Genomic DNA, 20,378 nt, shown 5'->3' on the forward strand with positions numbered 1-20,378 from the left:
TGCTCTAGGAAGAAATTCAGAGCCTTAACTTTCCTATTTAATGCATAATGAGCACCTTAACTGAAAAACTGATGTTTCCTTTCCAGTTAAAAAGGTTTGCTTCATATATGCCAAGCATTAAGCCAGATATTGTTATTACAGCAAGGAAATTGAACCCAGGGCCTTGCACGCGCTAGGCACTCTGCCTGTGAGCTATATGTCATTATATATCACTGAACTATGACATTTATGATTTTAATGTAGTTATTTTTTTTTAAAGAATGTGTGTAAATCAGGTGTGGTGGTGCACTCCTGTAATCGTACCACTCAGGAGGCTGAGGCAGGAGGATAGTTGCAAGTTCCAGACCAGCCTGGGCTACAAAGTGAGCCCAAGGCCGGCCTGAACTGCATAGTGAGATCCTATCTCAAAAAGAAAAAAAGTGTGTTAAGTGTGCAAGGTAAGTCACATAGTTCTTTAACTCATAGTGTTCATAACAACAGTGAGAGACTTTCTTATGATATTTAAAAAAAAATCTTACAGCTCAAGAGACAATGAAGACAATACCTCTGAAAAAGAAGAAAATGTTTTGTCTTCATATTTGCCACACCTAGAGTCCATTGAAGAGAAGAGTCTCGAAGTGACTGAAGAAACCTTGTTACCAGAGAATGTTACATGTCTTTCTCATGAAGATTCAGACAAAGGAAGAGAAGATTTAAGTGGTATCAATCATAGCACTCAGAGTACTTTTATTCAGGAAACTCCAGACGCATGTCTTTCTGACTCTGAAAGCAGAGTTCAAGCAAGTCTTTCTGACTCTGAAAGCAGAGTTCAAGCAACGGACAAGAGGGAAAAAGAAAAGGTATTAGTAATAACCTATAGGAAAGAATGTACTGAAACCAGTTCAGATAGCCCTGTAGAGAGAATATCACCTACTATTTGCTGCAGGGAAGGTAATCAGGATGAATTTGATTTTGGAAACATGGGACCATTTCAAAATGAAAAATCTCCAACTGGTGAAATATTAGAAGAAAGAATCACAGTAAAGAAAAAAGCTGTTGGGAAACAAAAAAGCAGATCATCTGAAGAAAAGTTTCCAAGACTTGAGCTATCAAATTTTGTTGGTGATTGGCCAGTTGAGAAGACTATTGGTCAGAGGATGAAAAGGAACCGGAAAACTGAAAAAGCTTCTCCACAAAGTGACAAAAAGTTTAATTGCCCACAGTCATGCACAGTATTAGATAATAGTGTATCTGTGAATACAGATCTTGTCCAGCAGCAAGGATCTTCACAGGAAAGTGCAAAGGAGTCACAGTGTGATGATCCTTCAGAATTGTTCAGTAGCTATAAATACGAAACTTTTAAACCTACTGAAGAAAACTCATTCAGCATTATTGGTGACTGGCCATGTGATTCTTTAGCTCAGAGAGAACACAGATCAAGAATGCCAAAGGTTGATATAAGTAAATCCAAGATAGAATTTGGAACTAATAACATTATAAATGAAATATCCTTGTACCCAGCACATGAGACCTGTTGGGGTACAAGCCTTGAAGAACTAAAAATGTTGGGTACCTCTACTCTGCCGGGTTCTGAGATGCCCAGGGAAATGACCTGTGAGAATCAGACTTACTTAAATAAGCAGATTCCTGGGTCACACACATTGCCTCTTTCTTTTACTAGCAGTGTAGCAGTGGCTTCTGGAGGACTAGGACCACAGATGTTAGCTGACTTCCCAGGGGAAAGGTCTAAAACAGGCCCTGAAGGAGAAGTAGGTACGTGTACCCAGACTGACCCACAGGATTTTGCCCTCATATGGAAAATAGAAAGGAATAAAATCAGAGTTTCAGATTCTATCAAAATGTTAACAGGAAGATCGGATGGATTTAAACCGAAAGCTTTCGGTACTAACACAAAAGCAAATGTTCAACAAACAATTCCATATAGGGTAATGCATGATAAAAGCACGTTTGTTGAGGAAGATGAGCTTACCAGTATTGATGAATCTGAAAATCTTAACATTCTTTGTAAACTATTTGGATCCTTTTCATTAGAAGCCCTGAAAGACTTATATGAGAGGTGTAATAAAGATATTATCTGGACTACAAGCCTTCTGTTGGACTCTGACATTAAACTGTGTGAGGATACAGAATTTGGGAATTTCCGAAAACCATGTGGTAAGCCACAATTTGGGCCATTTTCTTTGGGATCTGATTTGTTGAAGGAGGTTACTAGCCAAAAAGGCACCTTAGAAGATTCTAATTCTGTGCCAGAGTTTCACAGAAATAGCACCAATAACAGTAATGCACAGCCTACCTGGGATACAGAAAAGGGAAACTCAGAGCAGGCAGAAATACAAGGTATAACTCCTGAAAATCCTGAAATAATAAATACATTTCCTGCTGCTACTGTAGATGTAAAGAGTAATGATGCAGTACTTCCTAACAGTCAGGCAGAATTTTCTGACTTATGTAACTTTAATCATTCTTTTCCAGCTGTTCAAAAATCCCCTAAACCTAATGATTTAAGTGAAATAAAGAATAGTCTAGTAGCCACAGAGGCTGGAGATGCTATACATTCACCTTTAAATTTGTCTGATACTCCAAACTGTGTAGCAAGCACTTCAGATCTTGAGTTAAATAAAGAAGTTCACTTTACAGAGAATTTTGACATAAAGAAAAGTGAAAATCTTCTAAGAGATTTTGAGAAATTTGTAGATACAGAAGAATTTATGAATGAAGATGAACAGGAAATGGAGAAAATTCTAATGGAAGGAAGTTTGTCAGCTGGAATTGGTGAAGAAGACAAAATTGAGTTACTGAATCCCACACCAATGATGGCCAAATCTTTGACCATAGACTGTCTGGAATTGGCATTACCCCCTGAACTGGCTTTTCAACTTCATGAATTATTTGGTCCAGTTGGTATTGATTCAGGTAAGGAAAAGGTAGATTATCTACATGTGTATCTTTGTGTAACTGGAATGCAGAAGCTTCAATTATAAAATTATTTCACGTTAACTAAAATGTAAAAGTAATTTGTGTTGTTGCACTTTACATAGTACTTTGACACAGTTTATTTCTAGAGTATTTTTAAAAAATGTAATTGGAGAAGTAGATTACTGCATGTTTTTAATCCATCACACATACATAATTAAAACTTGCTTTATGATTTTCCTCATACTTGTTTGTACAGAGGAACTCGTATCATCTGGTGCCAGCATTAATTCTTGCTAGGTAGGATGATGCACACTTGTAATCCCAGCTACCTGGAAGGCTGAGGCAGGCATATTGCAAGTTTGAGGCCATTTTGGGCCATTTAGTGAGACCTTGTCTCAAAATACAGCTTAAAAAGTGCTGTTGATGTGACTTAGAGACCTTGCAGCATGCATGAAGTCACAGGTTTGATTTCAAGAACTGGGAAAGAAAAACCATAGAACAGCCTTATTGAAAGGCCTTAACTAATGGAAATGAATCAGTGGTTAGAACATGGTCAGACTAGGAAATGAATAACCTAGATTAATTTTGAAGTTTTGTATAATTATACCATTAAGAAGTGTGAAAATAATGGCATATATACAAAGATGTCCTAGTAGAGGTAGAAAAGAGAAACAAATTAATATCGCAAATTAGTTGTACAGTGTGTATGATTTTCTTCTAATGTATAATGAGTAATGATTAAGCTTTCTTTTTTTTCTCTTCACAAGGATCTCTAACAGTTGAGGATTGTGTGGTTCATATAGATCTGAATCTGGCTAAAGTGATTCATGAGAAATGGAAAGAATCTGTAATGGTTGGTAGGCTTCTTTTTATGAACAGTTTCTTTTATTCTTTCATCATCACTGCTATTCAGTAAAATCCACTGTTATATGAATGAGCTCTACTGCATTTTGACTCTGAAAGAATGAAGTTTACCAGCTGGCTGTAGTGTAATCCTCGTACTCAGAAGTACTCTCCCTGATTTTTGAGGCCTAGTACTGTCCCTAGTACTCTCCCTGAGTTTGAGGCCAGCCTAGACTATAAAATGAGTTCAAAGCCAGCCTGAACTACAAGTGAGACCCTGTCTCAGAAAACCAAAAACCAACCAAATAGAAAGTTTACTAATTGTTTTTGTTTTTTCAATATTGAAAATATTTCCAGATTGACCCTATTATGTAATTTGCAACAGAGGTTGTGATTATTAATTTCATTTTAACCAAAAAAATCCTAAACAGTGAATTCTTCCCTCCTTAAAAGATTACAGTGCAGCTTGGCATAGTGGTGCTTACCTCTATTCCTAGCACTTGGGAGGTTGAGGCAGTTTGAGGCCAGCCTGGATTGCATATCGAGATCCTCTCTCAAAAAAGAAAGCAAAAAAAAAAAAAAGCACAGTGCTCATTAATTAAATTTTAAAAAGTTTTTTTTTAAATGCGTCATATAAAATCTGTATAAGAAGAAAGGATATATAGATGTTAAAATTTCATTTATCTAGTTTTGTTTTATTTAGATTTAAGAAGAGCTATTTATAGTTACATAAGAAGAAATGGCTGGGCGTGATGATGCATGCCTGTAATCTCAGTACTGTGAGGCTGTGAGTTTGAGGCCAGTCTAAGCTACATAGTGAGACCCTATTTCAAAACAAACAAAAGGCAGCCAACCAAACAAATGAAAAAAAAAAACAAAAAAAGTAGGAAATGATTTCTAGAGTAAAATAATAAAACCTGTAACCTTATTTACCTTATGTACCCTCCTTTCCCCATTCTCTGCTTTTTATTTGTGTTCAGGAGCGACAGAGACAAGAGGAAATGTCTTGTGGCAAGTGTATACAAGGTAAAGCATGTAATTTTACTTCTGTTCTTACCTTGATGTTGAAACTTGGCATGTATTTGAACTCATTTTGAATATACTTCCGCAAAATATGTTACTAATGAATTTACATTTGCAAATTCAGATTCTTTAGAAATACTTGAATTGTAAGATAAAGCAAAAACTTAAAAGGTGGTAAAATGAACGCTATCTTTATCATACATTTAATTTAATCATCATGAGTGCTTTGGAATACTTAAAATATGCTATCTGATGCATATGATATACACAGAATGTTTCCTGTTAAGATTTTGCTTTGAGTGAAAGAAAACTGAGTTGACAGAAACAGTGTTTAAGGGCTGGGGATGGAACTCAGTGACACAGTGCCTGCCTGGCAAGGGCAAGGTCCTGAGTTCACTTCCTGGTACCACCCCCCACCCCTCAACCCCCCCAAAAAGAAAAACAGTGTTTATGTGTTTGAAAGCATTTTTGAATTATTACTGTGGTTTTCAAAAATTTTATTGATGTCAGTATTACTAGAGCATAAAATCAGCCTGCTTTTTGGTTCTTCCTGCCAACTTGAAAATACTAGATTGGGCTGGGGATTTAGCTCAGCGGCATAAGCGCCTGCTTTGCAAGCAGGCAGTCGTGAGTTCGATCCCTGGTACCGATAAAAATGAAAAAGACAAAAAAAAGAAAATACTAGATGACTTATCTTAGGGCTATCCTCAGTGAGGACCTTAGATGATGAGGATCTTCTTTCTCTCCCTCCTTGTCTCTTTTCTCCTCTCCTCTCTTCTTCTCCTCTCCCTTTTTCTCTTTTTCTTTCTCTCCTTCCTTCCTTCCTTCCTTCCTTCCTTCCTTCTCTCCTTCCTTCCTTCTCTCCTTCTCTCTCTCTCTCTCTCTCTGTATTTTTTGAAATAAGAGTCTCGATGTAGTTTAGACTGGCCTTGAGTGCACTTATGTAACCCAGGCTGCCTTGAAACTTAAGCAGATCCTCCTGTCTCAGCCTCTGAAGTGTTGGGATTACAGGTGTGTGCCACCATAGCTGGCCAGTGGTTTTTTCCTTATTCATGAGTCCCACCAAGTGCCTCTTTTTTCCATTGCATACTTTGACCACAGCAGGGAGCCCCAGGTGGCAGATTGCTTGAATCTACTTTAACTCTTGTGCTTGTGTTTTGTCTCTAAGATTTAAAGCTGTCTGAGAGCTTGAGTGTCCAGAGTGTGTTATAATTGCATGAATGCAAGTGTGTGCTGTTTTCTTCATTTCCTAGGAAAACAAGGAATATGTGTATATCTGTTATTAAAGGTTACACATTCAGTTCTGTTATAACTTCTTATTCAGTTCCTTATTTTGAATGTCATTTCCTTAGTGTTTATTGTATTTCCAGTGAGTTACTGATTTGCCAAAACACTGATTCTCTCATTTCTTTAATTGCCTGGACAAAGCTGACAAGAGCCATTCTAGTTTTCATTTCTACCTAGCTATAATATCTTCTGTTTACCAGTGTCCTAAATATGCATCACCTTTTTTGTGTCAATGTGTTATGAGAAAGTATGGGAAGTACTGCTATACCCAGATCATCGATCGCTTAAAATATTCCTACATTTATTTATCTTGCACGTAATTATGTGAAAATGTATTTTGAAATTTCAGAGTTGTGTTATATTCACAAATTCAAAAGCTAAAAATTGTATTTTCTTGGTTTCTTTGAGGTAGATGTAAAAGTGAGTATTTTTACTTTTGTATTAATTGTTGAAGGTTTAACACTATTTATATTGCTCTTATAGATCCTTCCTTGGTTGGAAATACTGGTCTTGATAATCCTGAACAGAAAGTAGACAGAAAATTACTGCAGACTTTAGCAACATCTGAAATGCTGCCCTTCTTGGATCACTGGAATACTCAAACTAGAAAAGTATCACTCAGAGAAATAATGTCAGAAGAAATTGCCATACAGGAAAAGCTTGATTTGGTATGAGTTAGTACACATTTTAAGCTGTCATCTTTAACTCTTGTTAATTGTTGTTGCTTACTTTGTGTGTACATTTAATTCAGTGTTTTCTAGTTTAGAATCCATATTTCACTTGGTTGAAATTAGTGTTACAGTTGAGATTTTTTTATTTGAAAGCAGAGTCTTACTGTGTAGTTTAGGCTGGCCTTGAATTCATGACATCCTCCTGCCCTAGCTTTCTGAGTGCTAGGATTACAGGCATGTGTGATCATACCCAGGTGAAAAATGTTTTAAGTATAATCTGAAGTTGGAAGTTTTGCTTTTAGGTAATTGATATTTTAATAATCCTTTTAATGTTATATTAGGTTTAATTTTGCAAGTGATTAATGTACATCTTTCTTAGCTTTTAATATTTATCTGTGACTTTTTAAAAAACTTTTTGGTACCAGGTATTGAACTTGCAACCTTGCACTTGCCAGGCAGGCATAGCTGTGCCACTTGATCTATGCCCCCCCCCCTTTGTCTTTTTGAATCAGGGTCTTGCTATGTAGCCAAGGTTGGCCTTGAGCTTGTGGCAGTCCTCTCTCAGCCTCCCTTGTGCTAGGATTTCAGGTGTTAACATTTCTAGCTACCTCTGATTTTTTGATGTTAGAAAAACACACACACAAAACTTTCATTTAAAGATAAATTCATACATAAATTAGTATTAAGAATTGTTCATCTTGCAATTAAACATGTGCCCAGCTTTTTTTGGTATTTTTTTATTTTAAGGACAAAAAATAAAATGATATAAAATTTCAAAACAAGATAGTAGGAATGTAACAACAGTTAATACATTGTATATGGTTATTTTCAAAGTAGTTGCTCAAATTCCAAGATAGGGACATGAAAAATTGATCAATATAAACACAAACCTTTCTTTTCAATGAACTAATAGAAATTAGTAGCATAAGAGGCAGGGATTTTGCTCAGTGGTGTAAGTGCCTGCTTGGCAAACACAAAGTCATGAGTTCGAGCCCTGGTACCAAAAAAACAAACAAACAAAAAAGTCATATAAAGCATAATAACGTAAGAGCAACAGAAATTAGTAGCATAACTATCTTAACCATCATATATATATTTATTTTAAAGGGGATAAAACCAAGGAAAATAAAGCAATAAAACCAATCAAAATAAAACAGTTTAAGTGATATAGGATTTCAGAGCCTTATGAAATCAACAGTAGTTACCATAATGCTTTTTATTGTCTTCAGAATTGCTGCAGATACCTTTGGACATAATAAAAATCAAACCAAACAGAATAGTATAGAAACAATAAAAAGAAAATAATGAATGCAATAAAGGACTTCCAAACAAGCCAGTAGTAAACTCAAAATGTCTCCTATAATATGTTTTGCTATCTTTTAAATAGCTGCTCATGCCTTCAGATTTAACATAAACAAAACAAAACCAAAGAGAATAAAACCAACCCAGAAAATGAGTAGCGCTGACTCACGGAGAGAGGCTTGGGTCTGGCTCTCTGCTTTTCAGCAGTGGCATGTGCGTGGTGCTGGTTTCTAGGTGGGGATCACCTCGTGGTGAGGACTGATTTTCTCCCTCCTCAGTCCGAGAATGACCTTTTTTTTGGACTTTTTGAGACAAAGTTTTGCTATGCAATTCAGGCTGTCCTTGAGCTCATTTTGTAGCTGAGGCTGGTCTCGAATTTGGACTGGTCCCCCTAGCTCAGCTTCCTGAGTGCTGGGATTACAGATTTGCACTAGTATATCCGGCTGTCTTTATATATTTACACATTTATTTATTTATTTATTTATTTATCCTTTTTCCTTTTCTTCTCTTAGCCCAATTTCTCTTTCCTTTTGAACAATTCCTTCCCATTTCATAATATCTGTTGTAAATTTTGGATCTTTCTGACTCTTTTAGCTTCTTACACTAGGGAGACATGCTTAACGTGTCCATCTTTGAAACAATTTTTAGAGAATTTTAGAAACTTAATGGGTTTGAGTTTTAAAATTTACTCTTTTTCTAACTTAATTAAGCAAGTTAAAACAGAAACTTTACTTTGAACTTTATTTTTTATTCTTATATAGCTAATTATATGAAGCCTTGAGTGAATTTGATTTCTTTTGTATTTTTTCTCCTTTTACTTCTGAAACTTAATATTAAAGATTTCAAAATCAAAATGGAAAATAACCTATTTCACAAGAAGTAGAAGTTAACTCTTAAATGGTGTTCTTAAAACATTTTTGCACTCTTTGTTACTCATTTGATTTTCATATTTAGTTGTAATACATAGAATTGAGACAGAAAGAATGATGGGAATCTTCATATTTACCTTGTTAATTAAGTTGTTAATATGCTACCATTCTCGTCTTTTCACTCTTATATAATCAAAGAACAATCTCAATCAAGTAGTAGTGTCTTATAATTTAAATGTTTTTTCAGATGTCCCCTAATCTATGGGTGTAATAAACTGAAAAAAGCATTTTCTGAAAAAAAAGTTTAAGGAATGCCTAATAATAATTTCTGCGCAAATAGTTAACCGCTTTTTGCTATAATTCCGTTTTCCACCATAATGTTAGATTTACAGTCGTTACCTGTTTTTTAATCTCTCAGTGTAACGTATAAGTGAGCATCTTTTGACTTCACAATTTAGTGCACTTTTTTCTGTATAAATGCCACATGCTAACCAATTGCACTGCTGGAGCATGCTATGCACTTTTCCCAGTTAGTGATAATTTGCAAATAGAAGCCGAATGACTTAGTCTCAAGGAGACTTTAGGTAGATGTCAGTTGAATTTCTTGGTGTTTTCTCTTTGTCTCCAGAGAAGTATATTTTTTTATGTATTTTTAAAGCAAGCAATATAAAATAAATGTTATGCACGATATATGTAGATAATGGTTTTAAGATAATTAAGGACATGGGTTTTCAGTTCATTGATAAGATGTTAGAATTTGTAGTTTAGAATTTCTATGACCTGGAGATTGCTATAGTAAATATGACCACTCACTTTAAAAAAAAAAATAGATTGATTATAATGCATAACTTAAATAAATACGAAATACTTAAATTCTTGAGGTGGCTTTTTCCCTTACTCTTGTCTTTTTGAGACAGGGTGTTGCTATGCAGTTCAGGCTGGCCTTCAGCTCACTTTGTAGCTCAGGCTGATCTCAAACTTGGAATGAGATCTCCTCTTTCCTCAGTCTCCTAAGTGCTGGGATTACAGGTGTGCATCACCGTACCTGGCTCCATCATTCTTGTGAAGTGTTCAATTTTGTCAATCCTTTTTCCTGGTCAGATTTGGTGCTATGAGTGGTAGTTTGGTGCTATGAGTGGCTTAATTATAACTAGGCTTCAAAACAAATATGTATTTGAGGTTATTTTGGGTTACTATAATTTTTAAATGTAGAAATTATGTTTATTGTTATCTTTTCAGTGTTTAGGATCTTCTTAGAAAACAAAAAGTATTCAGTTGCATCACAGTGTGGACAGTGTTAGGAGCCACTTAAGTCACCTTAAAAATGTTTACCATAATCCTAGATTAGAATTAAAATAGTGTATTTTAAGAAAGTTCTTTTGGCTTAGCAGTGTTAGACTGGCAGATCCAAATAGAAATTGTGAAAAATAATATTTTATAGTTATTTTGAAGTAATTATGTTTGTGAAAAACAATAGTGAATTCTAAGATTTTCTGTGAGCTTGAATTTGCAACCTGTTTGTACATTGTAGTTTCTGCATTGAAGAGAATATGTTTTTGAGGACATTGTTCACTTCACCAGACAGTGTTTCTTTTATGATGACCCATGGGAGAAATTTCTTTCAGGTTTCAGTATCAGAAAAGCTGTAGTTCTCCTGAGCAGCTGGTTTGTTTTGATTTTGTAGACACTGAGAGTCTTTGTTTTTTCCTTTCCTTTATTTATCCACTGAGAGGCTCAGAACTAAATTTATGGTCCACCTTTTAGCAGTTGTCCAGGATTTCATGGAATTGACTTATATACTAATTTTTCTTGCTGGCTTTATTTACCTTTATTTGCTGTAATCTCCATACTTCATTTATTTATATTCTGTTTATATGTACCTCCATGTATTAATTAGTGACAGACGGTGTTCTAAGAAATGATATTAGGCAATTATATTGTTATGTGAATATCAGAATATGTCTGGGCAATCCTGGATGGTACAGTATCTAACCAGTATAGTATTGCATAGTTGTCTGGATAGTTTAGCCACTGACATATGCAGTCAGCCATTGACTGAAACATCGTTCTGTGGTATATGACTGTATGTATCTCTTCATGCTTTTCTGTAATATGATTGAATGTATGGAAGATGTGTGTGTACATATATTTATATATAATGCACACATTTGTGTATGTCTGATTGTATATCTATATATGAGCAATTTCAAATACTTTGCAAAAATGAGACATAACTAAACAGTGCAAGAAGATTTAATAGTACTGAGTTTATCCTTTTTAACAAAGAAAGCCTGTGAGTGCTTATAAATTATATCTTTTTTGCAGTAGCTTAGCTTTTGGTTAGCTCTATTAGTGTTTTAAGTATCATCTTAAGGGTGATTTTTATGTTATTTTAGAAAAGGGAGACACTTACTTTTGAAAAAGATTGTGCAACTAAACTGAAGGAGAAGCAACTGTTTGAGATGTTTCCAACCATTGATCGAAATTTTCTGATGGATATTTTCAAGGATCACAAGTAAGTGCTTATGTCTTTTCTGCTTGGTTGTCACTGAGGGAATCTGCCAGACAATCTCTGATGTTTATTTTTCTGATAAAAATTATATAAGCAATTCAAATACAATATACCTGGTATGCAGTTTCTGGCAATTTGTGTTCCTCAGTCTTTAAAATATATGTTGATAGATGTGCATACGTGTGTACCTGTGGGCTTTTGCGTCTGTATATGCATATGTATTTCATAAAAAGATCATATTTTATGTGTTGATTTTGTAGTTTTGCTGAAATTGTCTTACCTATACATAATGACTTATTCTTTTTCATGTTTACAAAGTGTTCCATAGTAAGAAAGTACCATAATTTATTTAAACATGTATGTAATTGTGAAGGGCTTTTTTTTTTTTTTTTAAGACAGGGGCTTGCTATGTAGTTTATGCAGTATTCCTGCCTCAGCCTCTTGAGTGCTGAGATTACAGGCATGGGCCACCATACCTGGCTGTGTTTTTTTTTTTTTTTTTTTTTTTTAAATTTAAAGAAAGACAATGGAAAACGGGTAGAAATAGTACATACTTTCAAAGAAAAAAAATAAACAGTAATAAATCACTTGTTGATGTTTACATATTGTCCTCTAACAAATAATTGTTCAGGATACAAAAGTGGAACATATAAATGGAAATTCAAACAGGACGACTGCAAATAGTTCTGTTCAACTATCTAATAAAAACTTAGTAATATGGGGGCTGGGGATTTAGGTCAGTGGCATAAGCACCTGCCTTGCAAGCAGGCAGTCGTGAGTTCGATCCCTGGTACCGATAAAAACGAAAAAGAGAAAAAAAAAAATTAAAAAAAAAAAAAAACAACTTAGTAATATGGCTATCAATCCTATACACTTAAACATGTACGCATTTATCCATATCTTCATTTATGTTGAGATTAAGTAAACTAAAGCAGACTAAAATCGCTCTGAACAAAGATTAAAAGTATTGCTGGGTTTCACATCATGACACTCCAGAATCAGCACTGGGTACTGTAGTGCCTTTTTTTCCTTCAAAGCATTTGTTCATTTCATCATGTGTCATATGATCAGTTCTCGTAAAGTGTTTATAGGTTTTACATAAGCATGAGTCTTAACATATATTTCTATCCTTTCTATATCAGAGGGAGAAACAGAACAAAGCAGGACAGAACAAAACATATTCCTATAGACACCTAAAACTAAAAACACATATAAAACTGCTGTACAAGGAGTTCTACCATGGTTACTGTGTTGTCTCTTGTTATCATCAATAGAATTGGCTATATCATCAGATAAAGTATAATTGAATATATCAGTACATAACAGTATTAATAGAAATACAACTTTGTAGATAGTGTAGAACTACAAAAACAGGTAGTAATCGAATCAGAATGGGTATCGTAGTGAATCATTGTCATTTTCTGTATAGTTGTCTGTACTCTCTGACTTGATACTATCAACAGTTTTGAATAAAATGTGTGAATAACAAGCAGCAATCAAGCAAAACAGGTTTAACTAAGATCAGTCATGATATACAGCATAAGTTATACAGGGATCCAGATTAAGTTAATAGGAAATTAAGATGATTACTGTGCTATATCCTGATAATTTTGGGATAGCTGTCTGTGCCCTCAGATCTAGTGCTTGTATACAAAGTGGGATGGAATAGGCTCTATCTAAGCAGAGTGGTGTGACTAATACGGGTTTTAATTTCTGATACACTATTAGCAATATCTTCTGCTGTCTTTTTAAAGACAATTCCTCCCCTTTCACTCCCCCAGAGTGTACTGAGTATTTTTGGGTCTCCAAACACCCTCGGTTTTATATTGGGGGGGGGGGAGGCAACCTGCTATTTACCTAAGTGTTTCTGAACTTTCTCACTCCTGGATTTGATCTCTAATTGTATTTCTTTACTTATTAAAGCCTGTCTCTCCAACCTATCCATAAATACTGGTTCAGTTGCCCCTATTACTCTCTGGTTCCCTATCACATAGAGTTCTGTTTTCTCATATTTGATTTTGGTCCATATACCTTTCTTCAGGTTAATTATATTTCCTATAAAGAGTATCTCAGTGGATCTTATCACTTGAGCCACTATGCCTGTGATTCTCTCTTTGTTTTCCTTAATTTAGTGTATCTAGGCCATGAATATTAGAAATTATGTCCAACCTTCTCTACCTCATTTCTGTTGTGCTCTTTTTCCATTATTGGTTGTCTGTTTGTCTTCTTCATTTCATTTTTTGCTCCATTCATTGGGGCGTCTCTGCCACTGTTCCTGAAATCCTGGTGCTTTTCTCTCTCTTTAGAATGTCCTGTAGGGTTGCATTGGTAGTTGCGAATTCCCCCAGTTCCTCTCTATCTTGGAGGTATCTTGTTTCTCCATTAATTTCAAGGGACATTTTTCAGGGTACATCAATCTTGGCTGGAGGTTATTTTCTTTCAGGACTTGGAATACTTCGCTTCACTCTTCTTGATTTGATAGTTTGTGCTGAGAAGTCTGCTGTAATTCTGATGGGCTTTCCCTTGTAGATAATCTGTTTCTTGTCTCTGACAGCTTCTAATATTTTATTCTTATTTTGGATTTCTGGTATCTTCTTTATTATATGCCTGGGTGTAGTTCTGTTTTGGTTGTAGGTGGCTGGAGTTCTGTATGCCTCATACATCTGAATATCTTTTCCTTTTCTTATGTTTGGGAAGATTTCCTTAATTATTTCTGTGATTAACCTTTGTAGTTCCTTTGTTTGTATCCCTGCTTCTTCATTCACATTCTTTATTCTTAAGTTATAGATCCTCTTGTCGTCTTCTAGCCTTTGTATTGTTACTGCTTGTTATTTTAAAGAAATTTTTCCTTTCATGATCCCACATTGCAAACCTGTCCTGTAGTTTGGATAATCTATCCTTAGTTTCTTTCAAGCAATTTTGCCAGCTTTCAATAGAGTTTTTAATTTCCTGGAAATCTCTTTGAACCTGCTTCATGTATTCTATGTTTTCTCTGTTTTGCTTATCAAACAATTCTCCCTTTTTTGTGTTCTTCTCTTTTTCCATCTGTTTTTTCTTGAGATGTGCTTAGCATTTCTTTAATTATTCTATTTATGTTTTGCTTTACTTGGTTAAATACTTCACTTTTGAACTCATCTATGAGGTCCTGAAAATAACACTTTATGTCTACTGGTACCATGTCTGATACTGCATGTTTGCTGTCCTCATTCTCCTTTGCATTTACCTTTCCTGGATCAATGTTCTCAGGATTAGGGACTGGGGACCATTTCTTGTTGCTTCCTCTTCTCATGTTTTTTGTTCCTTCCATATAGGTGTATATAGGAGGCCCAGTTTCTTTCTTTGTTGGTTTGCAGTTTGTCTGAAACATGCTGGCTAGGTGCTCCCACCCACTGCAGTGTACTGGGGAGATACAGAGTGGGGCACCTATGCTGGGCCCTTCCCTCCGGCTCAGTCAAACTGCAGAGGGCCTCACTGCATTAGAGTGCACTGCCAGGCATAGGGACTTGGTTTGGGCTAACCTACTGGGTCTCAATCTGGGGCATGACCCAGGTCAAGTGCTCCCCACCAAATCTGCTTGAGAAGGGAGTAGCTGACTGAAGTCACTGCAGCCCCTTGTTCTGGCCAGTCTGCCGGGTCCTAGAATATCGTCTGTTGGAGCCTCTTTGTCTATGGAAGGGTTTTTATTCCCATCACTCACCGCAGGTCGATGTGAGGTTCCCCACCAGCTCAGCTCTCAGTTCAGTTTGCTGATTCCCATCCTTAGTCTGAATGCATCTCCTGTGAGTTGAAACTGGCGGGCTTTCAGATAGCTTGATAAGTTTCCACTGTTCCACTGTGTGGGTTCAAGTGCAGCTGCTGCAGCGTGTTCAAGCAGCAGTCCCAAGACTGTGAGCGGTTCCAATAGTAGCACTGGGACTGTATTTTTAATTGGTTTCTCTCAGCTTAGTTTGTTCCTGGGTCAGAAGAGTCTGTCTCCCTCTGTTCTGGACTCCCCACGCTGTATTATATTTGGAATCTAAGTTGACTATCTCAGGGAACCTCTGTAGCTTGCTGTTATCTATCTGCCATCTTTTTCAAGTCCTCTGTGGGTTTTTTAGTATGAGAAAAATTGGTAACTATGTTGTAGTGAGCATCCTTGGGTATATGTCTTTGTATACATTGGTGACTACTATTGTAAGATAGTCTCTAGAAGTGAGATTGTTGGCTTATATAGAGTGCATACATTGAATACTTTTATAACTAATCCCAAATGTCCTTTAATAAAAGCTGTCTGTATTAGTTATATGCTTGTATGCAGTGAAGAGTGTAACCTTGCTGGGTATTAGGAATTAAATTGTTTTGTCCCTGTGGTAGGAAATATATACTGCCCACTAAATTTCTGTTTTCCTGATTGCTTGCAAGGTGGTTTTTTAAAAATTTCTTTTCCTACCAATTACATTTGCCTATTCTTCTGTTGATTCTATCTCTTTCTAGCTTTGTGACATTCCATATATATTGTGTATAGTAATTTTTGTCTATTAAGATAGGTTACAACCATTTCCTCTCAGGACATTTGGTCTTACAGGGCTTGTGCCTGTCTTTTAGGGGAGTCTATTTCTGTTACTTGTTTAGTAGAAAACTACTTATGGTACCAACGTCAAACCAAGTCACTAACTTCCTCTTGTTGGACTCCATCTTGTGATCCTCCTACCTCCTAAAGTGTTTGAATTATAGGCCTGTGCTACCAGGACCAGCGAAACATCACAGTGTGCCAGCAGGATGATAATCCAAGGATCAGTCTGAGGAGACTCTGAATACTTCCTTCTTTTCTGCCTGGTATTATTGGCTCTGAGTTTGGGAATAACCTTCATTGTGCGAAGCCCCTCTGACCCGAGGGCCATCATTCTTGGAACAAGGCTCATAGTTGCCAGCTTGTGTTTCTTCATCCATATGTGTTTTTTGGCCTGGGCTGAAACTGTGGAATCTTTGCTGAGAAGACTGGAAAGGGGGCGGAATTTCCGAGAGTGCAAAATAGGACTTCCCAGAGACAGCCAGCTCCTCCCTATGACTCCCCAGTGAACTCTGGTGTCAGGCATGCATTGGCATGTTGAAGTCTTCTAAGTATTGTTTTTAAGCATAAATAAAATTTGCCTTTAGAAAAAAGATAGGTTTATCTCTTAACTTGGTGTAGTCTCTTTGGGCATAGATGTCTTTAAATTCATATGTTGTAGCAGCAAGTTTTTTCTTTTGTCATTTTTGTGTTTTATTTAGGAAGTCTTTTCTATCCCAGTGTTATAAACATATGTTCTTTAATATTTTTAATATTAAATTGTTTTTCTACCTAGTGCTTTTATGCGTGTAGTATGAAGTGGTGATTTATTTATAAATGAGGTGGCAGTTTTCCAAATAATTAACTGAATGAATGGATCGTCTTTATGCAGTCATGTAAAATATAAATAGCTATTTGTTAGGCCTTGAGTTGCCACTGTATAGTTTTAAATTATTATTTTTTAAATTTTGAACTCACTTTTTTTTTAACTTTAAAGATGATACAGCTGCGGATTTAGGTTAGTGGCATAAGCATCTGCTTGGCAAATGCGAGGTTGTGAGCTTGATCCTTTGTACCAAAAAAAAGACATTATTATTATTATTTTACAAAAAAGATAATAAAGCCTAATAAAACAAACCAGTGCAACTGGTACAGAACTTCAAAGCAGGATAATAGGAAAACAACAACCATCAGTATATCTTATCCTCACAATAGTTGTCCATTCTGTCAGATATAGCAAAATCAGACCAAAACAGAATAAAAACCAATTAACACAGAACATTGAATAAAGCAAAACAATCAGAGCAAAACAGAACAATACTGAACTGCAAAAACAAGATAGAAGGAAATCCCCCATATTTGATATCCTGCATACTGTCATCTTCCCGACAGATGCCCAGACCTCCAGCTCTAGGCCTGCAAAGTCAACCAAACAGTACAAACATTCAGTTGCTTTTTGTATCTCAGTTGCTGTCAACTCAGCCTGCCCTCTAAACCAGCCAGTTGCTTACAGGGTGGAGGTAGGGTGGGTGGAGGCCCTGATTTTTCAGCCAGTAGGCTCATGAGAGGTGCTGTTTGACTTTTATCTTCTGGACCCTGCTTGGCTTGCTGATTTAAATTATTATAGTGCTATAGTGCATCTCATGTTTATTACGAGTTGTTTAATTTAATTAATATGTATTTTTCATCATATATTTTTTCTTAACATCTTGGTTTAGCAAGAATTAAAGAAACTATGGAACCTTTTGAGTGAGTAATATATGTTTTGATCTTTATTAATATACTACTGTATCAGTCACAATAATAGATTTCTGGAATAACTCCTGATTATCTTCAGAGATTTGCTTTTTTTCTGTTGTTTAACTCCTGATACAGTATTTTTATTTTCAGTGTTTTCTAAACATCTCTAATTTCAGCCTGGTTTTTTTACTTATCTAAGTTTTTTTTTCCTCAGCCCTTTTGCCTTTGGTAGTGATAGTAGGAGATTTTTGTTGTTATTTTTGAATTGGGGTATAAGAAAGTGGCCTAGAAAAGTATAAATTATTAGAATTTGATATTCTTTTTGTGGTTTAATATATAATCGGTTTCTTCCTCTAGCTTTTGAGTTTACAGTACATTATTGTTATCTCCTGTTATCCTCTTGTACATCACAACTCCTTGCTCCTGTGTAACTGTAGCTGTTATCAACCTTGGTTACTACTCTTGGCATACAGTGATGGTATTCATTTTGAAAAATTAGGTTTTGGGAGCCTGTTATTTGTTAGTTTCTCTCATTTCGTTCTTAACTCTAACTACACAGAGAATATTTAACTTTAGTGCTGAAAACTTAGAAGTCAGTATTTCACATTTTTATACTATGTTTAAAGGTTGCTTATATTTAAACCTTCATGTAACTTTTTGTTTTTATTTAGTCACATATTTGTACTTTAACTTTCTACAGCTATTCATTAGAACCAACACTGCAGTTTCTAAACTGTGTTCTTGAAGGAGAACCTGTAAAAACAGTTGTAGCTCAAGAATTTGTTCACCAAAATGAGACTGTCACTTCTCACACTGCGCAGAAGTCTAAAGAGAAAAAGGTGTGTATTGAGTTACTTGTTTTTTACTATAATGTATATAAAGTGATTATTTGGTCCTTGAGCATAATAATTTAATGGTTATTTCTCAGGGCTTTTTTGTCGTACTAGGGATTGAACCTAGGGCTTTGCACAGAGCTACATCTCTGCCCTTCTCCCCCCAACATTTTTTATTTTGAGACAGGTTTTCCCTGTGTTATTGAGCTGGGCTTTAATTTGTGTTCCTCCTATCTCAGCTTCCCAGAGCGCTACAAATGAATGCCACCAAGCTCAGTTTATTTCCTACCACTTGACTAGGTTGGAAATTTATAGCTGATTGTATTTTTTCTTTAATATTCAGTGTGCATGACAGCACTTGAATTACTACAACTCCTATAGAAATTACTTTTTTCTTTAAAAATAAGAAACAAAGGGGTCTCTTCTCACAAAACCAAAATTCATTTTTTTCTATGAATTAGGAACAGAATCCTTTGTACAATGAAATATTTACTACGTTTATAGTGTTAGCAGGTATATGGGAATTTTCTTTTTTTTTATTTTTTTTTTTTGTCTTTTTCCTTTTTATCGGTACCAGGGATCGAACTCACAACTGGCTGCTTGCAAGGCAGGCGCTTATGCCGCTGAGCTAAACCCCCAGCCCCGGAATTTTCAAAGGTTAAAGAGATGATTTTTATTATCCTTTCCAAAAATCTTTGATTTTATTAGGAAGGCAAGATGTACACTCTTGTAACATCTGAACGTTAATATAAACTAGCTGTGACTAAACTTCTGAGAATGACTTAGGATATCTATGGATATCTTTACGTAAAAAACATTCTAGTATTCTGTTTTTCATAACATAAGCTGTGTAATTGCTGCAAAAATAAATTGATTTACAGGATTTTAATTTCTGATAATATAGTGATGTCTTCTAAATGTTCTTTAATTTTTTTCAAAGCTTTAGAGTTATAGAGTTCAATTAATCAAAATATAATGAAGGAAGAAATTATATAACCAGCTACTGTTATGTAATATTAGGCTAGTTTTCTTCACTCTTTCATGACTTCTGAACTGTTTTCAGGAGGAAGATTTGAAAAAAAAAAGTTTTTAGTCAATGATTAATATATATGTGTATACAAAACTATAATTTTGACATGATGTTTAATATATAAGAGATACTACATAAATTTTTTTGAGATAGGGTCGTGTTATATAGTCCAGGCTGGCCTTAAACTCAATATTACATAAAATTTTTAAATCATTATTCATTGAAGATTGTTTATAGAATAGATTATAATTATAATCCTTGACAATAGTGTCTGTCTGTCTGTCAGTCTGTCTCTCTCATTTTCTTTTGAGTCAGAGTTTCACTGTGTGGTTCAGACTGACTTTGAGTTCACTATGTAACACAAGCTGGCCTTGAACTTGCAGTGATCCTATTGCCTTAGTCTCCTGAGTGCTGGGATTACAGGTGTGTACCACCACACCAAGGCAATAATATTTCTAAATGAAAATTTTCAACTTTTTGAATTTTTAAAAAAATTTTCTAATTAAACATACTTTTCATTGGTTTCTATTGTACAATATACTGAGGCATGTGTGGTGATGCACACTTACAGTCTCAGCCCATTGGGAGACTGAGGCAGGAAGATTGTAAGTGTGAGTCCAGCCTGTGTAACTTAGTGAGACCCTGTTTCAAAAAATAAAGAAGGCTGGTGATGTAGCACAGTACAGAAGTCTTGGTCCAGTAAAGGAAAGGTCCTCAGTAATGAAACATAATTTACAAAATAATGGCTTCAGTGTTGTTTTCATATATGCATAGCTTCTGATCATATTCACCCACCCTGTTAGCTTCCATTATACCTCTCTTTC

At 35.4% G+C, this 20,378-nt stretch overlaps 1 protein-coding gene across 11 annotated transcripts in view; it reads left to right on the forward strand.

Annotated features, from left to right (window-relative positions):
- N4bp2 (NEDD4 binding protein 2) overlaps window positions 1-20,378 on the forward strand; it is an 80,106-nt gene that overhangs the window by 41,416 nt on the left and 18,312 nt on the right. For 9 of the 11 annotated variants that reach the window (XR_010044708.1, XM_063240640.1, XM_063240641.1 and 6 more), the window contains 6 exons: window positions 521-2,913; window positions 3,684-3,769; window positions 4,740-4,785; window positions 6,553-6,737; window positions 11,308-11,426; window positions 18,392-18,530. Coding sequence is in view for 9 of the 11 variants with exons in the window: in XM_063240640.1 (XP_063096710.1) it covers window positions 521-2,913; window positions 3,684-3,769; window positions 4,740-4,785; window positions 6,553-6,737; window positions 11,308-11,426; window positions 18,392-18,530 (2,968 nt within the window). In the remaining 2 variants the exon portion in view is untranslated. Of the gene's footprint in view, window positions 1-520; window positions 2,914-3,683; window positions 3,770-4,739; window positions 4,786-6,552; window positions 6,738-11,307; window positions 11,427-18,391; window positions 18,531-20,378 lie in introns of those variants that run through there. The other 2 variants (XM_063240649.1, XR_010044709.1) reach the window with 2 other exon arrangements.

This window comes from Cavia porcellus, unplaced genomic scaffold (genome assembly GCF_034190915.1).
Source record: "Cavia porcellus strain 051 isolate PalLab524CR breed Dunkin Hartley unplaced genomic scaffold, mCavPor4.1 scaffold_30, whole genome shotgun sequence".
NCBI classification, from domain to species: Eukaryota; Metazoa; Chordata; class Mammalia; order Rodentia; family Caviidae; genus Cavia; species Cavia porcellus.